This window comes from Gigantopelta aegis, chromosome 7 (genome assembly GCF_016097555.1).
Source record: "Gigantopelta aegis isolate Gae_Host chromosome 7, Gae_host_genome, whole genome shotgun sequence".
Lineage (NCBI taxonomy): Eukaryota > Metazoa > Mollusca > Gastropoda > Neomphalida > Peltospiridae > Gigantopelta > Gigantopelta aegis.
This window is the reverse complement of record NC_054705.1, coordinates 43,093,154-43,105,388: the sequence shown is the minus strand read 5'-3', so window position 1 is coordinate 43,105,388 and position 12,235 is coordinate 43,093,154. Positions and strand designations below refer to the sequence as shown.

Genomic DNA, 12,235 nt, shown 5'->3' with positions numbered 1-12,235 from the left:
ATAGAGAAGAACGTCAGATGGAAAGGGAGGCAGAAAGAGAGAAAGCTGCAATGGAAAGAGAGGAGAGGAAGAAGGACCGAATAGCTGCGAAAGATTTGGCAGAGATAGAACTGGAGAAAGAAAGAATGAGAGTAAAAAGTAATGGAGACCATGCAATGATTTATCCTGTGGTGAGTAAAGTGAAGTTAAAATTACCTATTTTCCAAGAAGGTCGCGATGACATGGATTCCTATTTGACAAGTTTTGAGAGATTAATGAAAGTTCAGAATTATCCAGAAAAAGATTGGGCTATTCACTTGAGATGTCTATGTTAGATTAGAAGCTGAGGATGGAATGCAATATGACAAAATTAGGCGTGCTTTATTACATAGATACGAATTAACGGAGGAAGGTTTTAGACAAAAGTTTAGGAGTGCACGAGTTGAAGAAGGAGAAACATATTCTCAGTGTTTAGGTAGATTGCGTGGTTATGCAAACAGATGGATTAAATTAAGTAACATTGAATCCACATATGAACCCACATATGAACAGTTACTAGACTTGTTGCTAAGAGAACAACTTTTGAATGCTGCAGGTATTGATTTGACTTTGTTTTTAAAAGAAAGGACACCTGAGAATGCAAACAGTATGGCAGACTTAGCAGAAAAGTTTTTGGAGGCAAGGAAAGGAATGAATCGGAACAGAAGAGAAGGAAACAGAAGTGCATTTCAACCCAACATTGGATATGGAAAAAATACAAATGAACACAAAGAGGTCGGTAAGATGCCTAGATCAACATTGTCAGGTAATGATAAACATTCAGAATCTGTAACATGGAAACCACCAAAGTGCTTTATTTGTGAAAAGAGAGGTCATTTGGCAAAGAATTGTTTCGAAAGATTTAAGACAAAAGAAACTACTGGATGTTTAGTGAATTTCAACAAGGAAAGAAATAAAGATATAAATCAGGATACAAAGATGAATGTGTTAATTGGACATGCTTTTGGAAAAAAGTTAAAGATTATTAGAGACACAGGGTGTTCTACAGTAGCAATCAAAAGAGCATTAGTACCTGATTGTGCAATGACAGGTGAGATAGGAAGCTATGTAGAATTGGATGGAATTGTTAACGATAGACCTTGGTGTGAAGTATACATGAAAACGCCATTTTACACAGGAAAGGTGAAAGCATTGGTTTTTGATAATCCAATTTATGACATTGTTATTGGTAACATACCAGGTGCACGCGATGTGAAACAACCAGATCCAACATGGACAACACTAAAGATACACACTATTGGAATAATGGAAACTCGAGCTCAGGCAAAGAAGGTAAAAGAAGTCAAGCCATTGATAACACCAACAGTGAAGTTTGATGTCTTGAACTCAGAAGAGATGAAAGAAGCACAGAGGAAAGATGTGAGTTTGGAAAAATTGTTTCAGTTGGCAGAGAAAGGTGAAGAAAAGATTACGGGTAAGAATATTTCAAGGTTTATTGTGAAGAATGATCTACTGATGAGACGGTTTAAATCACCTAATGTTGAAAATGGAAACTTGTTTACACAGCTAGTAGTACCTACAGAGTTGAGAACACAGGTAATAAAAATCGGTCATGAAACATTAATGGCAGGCCATTTAGCTACAAAGAAATCTTGTGACAGAATACAGACACTTCTACTGGCCAGGGTTAAACAGTGATGTTCGAAGATTTTGCCAGTCATGTGACGCATGTCAAAAGACTATTCCAAAAGGTAGAGTGGGTAAGACATTATTAGGACAAATGCCACTAATTGATATACCGTTTCAGAGAGTAGCTGTAGACTTGGTTGGTCCAATCGAACCCATGACAGAGAAGAAGAACCGTTACATTTTTACCATAGTGGATTATGCAACCAGATATCCTGAAGCTGTTCCGTTGGCAAAGATTGATACAGAAACAGTAGCTGAAGCGCTGGTTTCAGTATTTAGCAGAGTTGGAGTGCCTAATGCGATTTTAACAGACATGGAAACACAATTCACATCAGACATAATGAAAGAGGTAGGCCGTTTACTTTCCTTACATCAAATAACAACTACTCCTTACCATCCAATATGCAATGGACTAGTAGAACGGTTTAACGGAATACTGAAATCTATGCTGAAAAAGATGTGTGTTGAACGACCCAAAGACTGGGACAGGTATATAGTACCTTTGTTATTTGCATATCGAGAAGTGCCACAAGAAAGCCTGGGTTTTTTTCCCTTTGAGTTGCTGTATGGACGAACAGTAAGAGGTCCGATGAATATTCTGAGGGAGTTATGGACAGGAGAAATACAAGACCAAGAAGTAAAGACAACATAGCAATATGTGATGGATTTACGAGAGAGACTGGAAGAAACGTGTGAACTAGCAAACAGAGATCATCATCAAGATATAAAGGATATTTCAACAAAAGAGCAAACGATCGAAGTTTCAAGATAGGAGATAAAGTTTTGCTTTTGTTACCAGCTCTAAATAACAAGTTACTGATGAAATGGCAGGGACCTTTTGAAATCAAAGAGAAAGTGGGAAACTTAGATTATAGAGTTGACATGAATGGAAAGAGGAAAACCTATCATGCTAATTTGCTAAAGAAGTATTTGGAAAGAAATGACATAGTAAGAAATATGATATAGAGAAGATTTGCATTGGTGTGGTAGAAAATGAATGTGAAAAAGATGTGACCAAAACAGTTAGACATAGAGTTGCCATCATTGTCTGAAACAGAAACATGGAAAGATTGTAATATATCAGATGAGTTGTTGAATTGTCAGTTGGAACCTATGAAAAGATTGGTAGAAAGATATAATGATGTGTTAACTGATAAATCTGGTTTAACAACTTTAGATACATTTCAGATTAAGCTGACATCAGATGAACCAGTTAGGTTGAAACCTTATCCAACACCTCACAGTTTGACAGATGTGGTAAGAAAAGAGTTAGATCAGATGCTTGAAATGAATGTAATCGAATCGTCAAAGTCAGCTTACGCAAGTCCGATAGTTTTGGTGAAAAAGAAGGAAGGAACTTACAGATTTTGCACGGACTATAGACAACTGATCAGAATTGTAATGTTTGATGTGGAGCCTATACCTAATATTGAAGAGTTGTTCAGTAAGTTGTCGAAAGCTAATTTTTTTTACAAAAATGGACCTGTGTAAATGTTACTGGCAAATTCCTATAGATGAGGAATCAAGAGAAGTAACTGCATTTGTTACCCCTCATGGACTGTTCCAATGGAAGGTAATGCCCTTTGGTATTGTAAGTGCACCTGCCGTGTTTTCACGAATGATGAGGAAACTATTGAGAGAAATTGATCATGTAAAAAATTACATTGATGATATTTTAATTTACACAGAAACCTGGAACGAACATATGGAACTTGTACATCAAGTGTTACAAAGATTGAGAGAAGTGAAATTAACAGCAAAACCGAGTAAGTGTTTCTTTGGATACAAGAATGTTGAGTTTTTAGGTCACAATATAGGACAGGGAGAGATAAAACCAGAAGTGAAGAAAGTCAGTAAAATACTTGGAGTGACAAGACCACAGAACAAGAAACAAATGAGATAGTTTTTAAGATTAATTGGTTATTACAGAAAATTCATTCCAAATTTTTCTGCAATTTCATCTCCATTGACAGATATGACAAAGAAAGGCAACCCAAATGAATTACAGTGGACAGATCATACAAACAGAACGTTTGAGACTTTGAAACAACTGATGTCAACTGCACCTATTTTACGATTACCAGATCTGAAGAAACCATTTATCATTAGAACAGATGCTTCAGGTACAGGTATTGGGGCCGTATTGTTGCAGGAATATGAAGGTAAGTCATTTCCTGTAATGTATCTGAGTAGAAAGTTGAAAATGAGAGAAACAAAGTATGCCACTGTGGAGATAGAATGTTTGGCCATAGTGTGGGCAATTGGTAAGTTAAAACAATATGTGTATGGTATAAAATTTATTTTGGAGACAGACCACAAATCTTTGATGTGGTTGAACAGTGCAAAGATGACTAACAATAGAATCATGAGATGGGCACTCAGTTTACAGCCATATAGGTTTGTATGTCACAGCATTCGGGGTGTAGACAATGTTGGTGCAGATCTGTTGAGCAGATGTGGTGACAGTGATGAGTAAGTAGTGGATATGGAGGATTTGGGGAAATGTGTATTTGTAAATATACATGTAGTTTACTGTCCGATATTAGACCTTGACTTGTGATTTTTCTTAATTTTTCTTATTGGAAGAAACATTTTAAGTAGGGTGTGTCACAAGTCAAGGGTAATATGTAGTATATATACTCTTCAAAAGAAGAAACGCAAAACCACATTGTCGTAACATTTGGAGAATTGATTTAATTATTGAATGGTGAGTCCGATAATTACCAAATGTTGCAGGATTGTTCACAATTCACTCTAGTCCATTGTGAGTAAGTGATAGGACACACCACCAAGGTCAAGGTCATCTGGAGTCAATACTGGGTGTGGCCTCCGCGTGTGTTGACAACTGCCTGGCACCGCCTGCCCATTGAAGCAACCAGAGTACGGATGACGTCCCGGGGGATGGTGGCCCACTCGGCCTGCAAGGCTGCTGCCATCTCGGGCAGGGTCTGGGGCTGTGGTTGTCGCTGTCGGAGGCGTCGGTCCAACTCGTCCCATAGATGCTCAATTGGGTTCAAATCAGGTGATGTCGATGGCCAAGGAAGGACATTAATGTTGTTGTTCTGTAGGAAAGCCGTTGTGAGACGTGCTGTGTGAGGCCTGGCGTTGTCAAGTTGGAACACTGCGTTGGCGTTGGCCATAACTGGAACGATGTGTGGCCGGAGGATCTGGTCAATGTAGCCCTGTGCATTCAGGTTGCCCTGCACGTGGACCAGGTCAGTTCTGCCAGTGTGTGAGATGGCTGCCCACACCATGACATTACCCCCGCCGAATCTGTCCACTTCCTGCACGCAGTTTGCCGCATAACGTTCACCACGACGCCTATACACGCGACATCTTCCATCATGAAGTCGGAGCAGAAATCGGGACTCGTCACTGAACCACACCTGTCTCCATCGCAGTTGAGGCCATTGTCGATGAATCTGGCACCACTGCAGTCGGAGTCGACGGTGTTGTGGTGTTAAGATGACACCTCGAACTGGACGTCTGGCACGAATTCCTACCTCACGTAGGCGGTTCCGTACGGTCTGGTCGGATATCCTGCGCAAACCTGGTATTGCTGCGGCTGTGGAGGTGGCAGTAGTCAATCGTTCCCGAAGGTGGCGTACCCGGATGTAGCGGTCCTGCCCGGGGGTAGTGACCCGTGGTCGACCGAATCTAAGGAGGTCACGTGTTGATCCATGTTGCTGGTAACGGTCCCACAGTCAGGAGATGGTGCTTGGGGACACATGGAATGCCCTGGCAACGGCCGTTCTGGATTCGCCTGCGTCTAGTCGGCCGATGGCATTGTTTCTCTGCGGTTCACTGAGACGTGGCATGTCCTGGATTGTCAACTGTCGGCCAGATACAGAGGCCAGGCAAGCGAACACCCTGCACTTTTATACTGTCGGTGTTCATGTTGCACGTGCAGACAACGCACGTGCAGTGGTGACATGGTTTGCACGTGGCTGCGTTTTTGCGAATATTCACATTTTGGAACTTTATTGTACAGTAGCTGCGTTTTATCGAATGTAACCGTGGGAATGTGTTTGGGACATGCATGACCGGCTAAGCTTTATCTTACCAAATACTCGTATAAAAATATTAGAACAGTGAAGCCTACAATTTACTTCGTCAGATTACCGGAGACACTGTCTAAAGAATATTGGTATAATACAGTATTAAAATATTTAAAGTCACATCAATCACATCAAGGTTATACAACAGAGCAGAAATATATAGTTAACAAGTCCGGTCTGAACTAATATGGTTCGTTCAGTTGGACCACGTCCGTTCCCCTGGATACTTCCAATGTTTCTCCGCGATATATCTAAAATCCTAGCTATTTATTATAAAAATCCCAGACTGGTCCGGAGACAGTACCCGGGACCGAATCTTATGATGTGTTACAGTATATTTTTTCAACAGCGACCAAGACGGTATATTTTCTTACAAGCCTAGACTGGTCGTCGCCAGTTCGCTAGAGATACCATGGTCGCGCGGAGGTATTACGTAACCACTCTCCACATGGCCTCCACACCTGGTCTGGGTGTGTATTGGGACGCAGGAATACCACCATCGCGCGGGGGTATTACGTAACCAAGCTGCACACAGCCCTCTAAAACAATTAACATCGCCACAGGCGAAAAGATAAGAGCATGTTCCGTCACAAATGTATTCCGAGTTCTGTTATTCCTCCTGGTTAATAGTACGTGACACACACACACACACACACACACACACACACACACACACACACACACACACACACACATACACATACATAACACATATACATGCATAGATCCTATATGTGTGTGTGTGTGCGTGCGTGCGAGTGTGTGTGTACAGACACACATGTATATACAAATACATACCGTACAGACAGATACGCACACGCGCACACACACACACACGCACGCACACGCACACACACGGCAGGAATCTTTGTTTATGACACCTCAGCAAATGTCATCTACAACACTTTGGTGTTTTAATAATTTTATGGTACTTTCAACACATAGCTCAGTGGTAAAGCGTTCGCTTGATGCGCGGTCGGTTTGGGATCGATCCCCGTCAGTGGGCCCATTGGGCTATTTCTCGCTCCAGCTAGTGCACCGCGACTGGTACATCAAAGACCGTGGTATGTGCTGTCCTGCCTATGGGATGGTGCATTTAAAAGATCCCTTGCTGTTAATCGAAAAGAGTAGCCCATGAAGTGGCGACAGAGGGTTCCCTCCCTCCATATCTGTGTGGTCCTTAACCATATGTCCGACGCCATATAACCGTAAATAAAATGTGCTGAGTGCGTCGTTAAATAAAACATTTCCTTCCTTCCTTCCTTCAACACTTGAGGAGTGAGCGCGGAAGCCAACTGGCGCAACATGTACTATTCCTACCAAATTAGTAGAAGGAAATATTGTTTATGCACTTTCCCATAGATAGAACAACACATGCCATCTCTGATATACCAGTCGTGGGACACTGTCAAGCCAAGCTACCATTCCGTATAGCATACTGCAGTATCAACTGTACAGAATGGTACCTTGGCACAGAAGAAGAAGAAGAAGAATTATTTTTTTAACGACCGTCTTAGCACATTTTATTTTATATGGTATTGGACATATGGTTAAGGACCATAAAAATAACGAGAGAGGAAACCCGCTGACGCTAATCCATGGGCTACTCCAACCGCCAAAGCAGCGAAGAATCTTTTATATGCACTTTCCAATAGAGAAAACAGTAGGCTACATACAATGGCCTCTGGGATACTGGTTGGAACGGGGAAAAAACGATAGAAGCCAGGTACACCGAGGAAGTTCGATCCTGCGACCGTAGCGCCTCAGGCCAGCGCTATGCCGATTGAGCTAAAGCCAGCTCCATAAAGGACAGAGATAATAATATATAGATGATATAACTCAGCCAGGACCAGTTCCTGTCCCAAGTCAGGCCCCCGATCATATCGGAGGTCGAACTCGGGATGGACGTATTCGAAACCCTAGTGGTGTATAAACACGTTAAACTAGTTTCCTACCTACTTACCTACCTACCTACTTACCTACCTACCTAACTACCTAACTACCTACCAGGACCAGTGTGGCTAATTTTAAATAAACCAATCATGGATGATATTATATTAAGCATCACTGGTAGTGATTTCCTTACATTCCGCATGTCATTTGCAATAAAATAATGTTTAAACAACACAAACATCACACCAGCATACGCACAAAAACATTTGGAAGCAATACTGCATCCTGCGTGCCGAGTTAATAAATACAGAAAAACTATGATTAGATATCTCATAATTTTGTTTATCATAAAATGTGTGCTATATCAAACCAGTTGGTCGCCGGCGACAGCATGGTTTGATGGCGACAAAATGGTCCGGCAGGTTTGATTATTTTGTTGCCGGTGACGAAATGGGTCCATTGTGATCTCCCGTGCGTTAGACCAGTAGATAGTATGTCGATGTAGACTGTTTGTTTAACATCATGAGTACCCCATAGATGTTTATGCAAACAAGACCGGCCTCGGTGGCGCAGTGGTAAAGCCATCGGACTAGAGGCTGGTAGGTACATGGCTCGCAGCTCGGTACCGGCTCCAACTCGGAGCGAGTTCTTAAGGGCTCAATGGGTAGGTGTAAGGCCACTACACCCTCTTCTCTCACTAACCACTAACCAACTAACAACTAACCCACTGTGCTCGACAGACAGCCCAGATAGCTGAGGTGTATGCCCAGGACAGCGTGCTTGAACCTTGGATATAAGCACGAAAATAAGTTAAAATGAAATGAAATGCAAACAAGTGAATTGATTATATCAGTCTAGGCAATATACCAGTCTCCAGCAATGTTCCACCATACTTCGAATTCCAGGAATCACCAACTCGTTCTTTTCCACACACTAAAACTATCTTGTGTCCAATTTTTTTTAATATGGACGTGTTCTGCGTAACATTGACTTGAGCAGTCACAACATTTCATCCACTGCCTGTGGCTGTAAAAATTCAGGGTTCCGCTATCAACCAGCTGGACATGTCATAACAGTTGATTTCATTTCAACTTAGTTTCGTGCTTATATCCAATTAAGGTTCAAGCACGCTGTCCTGGGCACACACCTCATCTATCTGGGCTGTCTGTCCAGGACAGTGGGTTAGTTGTTAGTTGGTCAGTGGTGTAGTGGTCGTACACTTATCCATAGAACCCTTAAGAACTCGCTCTGGGTTGGAGCCAGTACCGGGCTGCGAACCCTGTACCTACCAGCCTGTAGTCCGATGGCTTAACCACTGCAACACCGAAGCAGGTTAAGCCATAACAGATGATCTTTCAGTCATTAAAAATATCAACCTCCGGCATAGGGATGTCACGATACACCGATCATACTCCTTCTGACGGTACGATACACGATACACGATACTCTTCCTAGTGTATCGATTCGTATTTTTACCATGAATCGATTCATAGTTTAATTTCGTATTAATTTTATTGGATCTATTTAAAATATGAACAGACTGCAATAATAAGAATAATAATAAAAATAAGCATTTAAAAAATAAAAGACGATGTAACAAAACTACAGCTTATTTTCCTCTAATAACTAAGTGTATGTTCATTACGGAAGAAAGAAAGGAAGAAAATGTGTTAATTAACGACGCACTCAACACATTTTATTTACGGTTATTTGGCGTCGGACATATGGTTTAAAGACCATTACCGAAGGAGTTATTACTTTGTTAAAACATGTCTTTACCTACATAAAGCTCGTAAGAGTGAAAGGATTTCACTCAGGACATGTACTTAAGAACAACTCGTTTATGAAGCCATTTCATGTTATTTTGTTTATTACAATGGATAACATTGAATAATTTTGGTTTCATAACATTAACATAAATAAATAGAGAATAATACATCATGCATTATTTTTGGTTACACATGGTTGTTAACACATGCACGTGTGTTAACAATTTCAAGACATACGACTGACTGATCCTAGGTGATGACCAGGTCACCAGTGCTATACAACCAATGAAAAACTACACTATGAAAATCGATTAAACTGACGTATAGTTAACCTTACATTCATGTGTCTCTGACGCGTAAGTCAGCTACAAGTTCAACGGCTTTAAATAAATTTTAGTCGGAAAATACGTTAAAATTTGCTTAAAACCTAGTTTCTGGGCATATGCAAGAAATAGAATAATACATTTGTGTCCGTTAGATACCATTTATCTCACAACTCGTTGTTTAAAAACGTATCAAACTCGCTTTCGCTCGTTAGACACATTTTAAAACAACTTGTGAAATAAATGGTATCTAACGGCCACTCATGTATTATTCTCTATTTCTATAGTATGTAACGCTGATAATTATAGTATCATAATTAACAGAAATAAGATTATTTTTATATTATGTAACGTTGTGATTTTTATTTATTATTTTTTTTTATTTTTTTATTTTTATTTTTTTATTGTAACACTAAGAGAAATACAGCTATTTATATAGCCTATGATGTAACATTGGCAATTTGGGTATCACAACACTAACCGAAATATGTCTTGCAATGTGGGCATGCTTGTCAAAATTAAGTGTACCGGGTATGGAAGTTCGTGTTGTGAAGAAAACGAGGACTGATACAGGCTCGTACGCCGGGTTTTTTAATGGGTATGTGTGAATTCCTCGTGATAGGACCAATAACGCAAAACACACACACACACACACACACACACACACACACACACAAAAATATACTAAATTTGATACAACAAAATAGGACCTTTGGTAAAATGTGTGCGTGTGTGTGTTGGGGGGGGGGGGGGGGTGAGTACACACCAGTCGCATCCCCCCACCCTGCATACGTGCTTGTGATGAAAACAACGGAACCAGTAAACAGTAGTAGAATAGGATTCTTCGTGCTGAAAACATACAAAAAGACCAGTCATGTTTTTGAAAAAATCCTTTTAGGTTGCAAAAATATGTGAAAAAGTTTTCATGATTCTGTAGTGACCATCTTAGATTTTAAAAAAATTCTCCATTTCACCAAAGGAGTAAAGTCCACACCCACCTCCATGTTATTACATACATGCTAGTGAGAAATAATCCGCACTGAAAATAAACTACAAGAGACTTTTTTGCGAATGGCGTTCTCGACGTTGGTTCGCCCATCCATCAATGGAGAAAACTAGAAAGAGAAAGAAGGAAGTAGATAAATGACCTCGAATGACATTTCTGAGTAAGTTGTGTGTGAACATAATTTAAAACATCTTAACAGTAGGTTCATAACAGTTCATCTATTTGTACTTTTGAATGAATGACGTTTCTTCGTTTTAACTGGTAACTTCCTCAATAGAAAAATGCAGCATAACTAGTGTAAATTATACACACTTTGATAAGTATGCTGCGTTCGGGGCATGGACGAGTTCCGAACTGCGCAAGCGCGGTTTTCCGGAAGCAGCCGGCCAAATGTCAATACATCCTACAAAGGGTTTGTTTACGTTGAAAGTGCATTGCCGGTGTCGTTTAATTAGATTGTTTTGTACATATTATGGTATGTATTTTGGTTAATTACTGGCGGCGGCGAGATGTATCTTGAATTTACAGCCGTATCCGATGATTCGGCGCACTCTGTAATGTATTTTGCATAGCCTACGTTTCGTCTATTGTCCGAACCAAATTGCTAACAACTACGAAAAATTACTCTCCTACCTTTAATTGCCATTAGATTTCCTCCAAAGTTTGTCCAGACAGAAATCTTGAAAAAACCATTACAATGACACAGATTCCACATACCAGATGATAACTATGTCACCTACATCGACTTCGCTGAGAGAGCATAGGACAAAAAGCATGTAATTTTGTGCCAGCTGCCATTTTGACTTTTTATGGAATATTCTTCAAGAGGGGTGAAAGGATAGGACTTAATCTAACAACATCATAACATGTTATGATATAAAAGCAAACGTGATGACGTCATATTATTTATTATTATTTTTATAATTATTAAAACAAATTTTAATGATACCACTAGAGATCATTGGTTTCATATTAATTGTGTCACATACTTTGGAGGCTTTCGCCCCTCTTGAACAGTATTCCATAAACAAGCAACATGGCAGACGGCAGAAAACTGCATGTATTTTTCCCTATGCAATTTCAGCAAAGACGATATCGGCGACATCGTTGCAGTCTCGTGTGTGGAATCTGTATATTTGTAGTGGGCTTTTTTTTGCGATTTGTGTCTGGACAAACTTTGGAGGAAAAGGTAGGAGAGTAATTTTTTGTAGTTGTTAACAATTTGATTCGAAAAATAGGTACAGTAGTTCATCTAGCCCGAGTACTCCGACTGTAAGAGAGCTAGACTTACATTTGGACATAAATACGCTCTCATTACAGTCAGACCAAGCTATGTATTTTTTTGGCAATTCCCGACAACCAAAAAGTTGGCAAAGATTTCCGCTCCAATACCACAACAATCCTATGTTTGACGTCAAATACCTTTACATCGATCATTTTCGAGTTAACTGATTAAAAAATAAATCCACATATTAATCACTAATACACATAGTACAGAAAAAAAAATGAATCCAATGA

General features: G+C 40.1%; 1 protein-coding gene across 2 annotated transcripts in view; it reads left to right on the top strand.

The window, feature by feature from the left end:
- Positions 1 to 10,849: 10,849 nt before the first annotated feature.
- The window catches only part of LOC121377571 (protein delta homolog 1-like), a 47,379-nt gene continuing 45,993 nt past the window's right edge, over positions 10,850 to 12,235 (top strand). Inside the window, exon 1 of one of the 2 annotated variants that reach the window (XM_041505619.1) lies at positions 10,850 to 10,877. In XM_041505619.1, the coding sequence (XP_041361553.1) occupies positions 10,865 to 10,877 (13 nt within the window). In that variant the 5' untranslated portion in view covers positions 10,850 to 10,864. Of the gene's footprint in view, positions 10,878 to 11,102; positions 11,193 to 12,235 lie in introns of those variants that run through there. The other variant, XM_041505618.1, reaches the window with a different exon arrangement.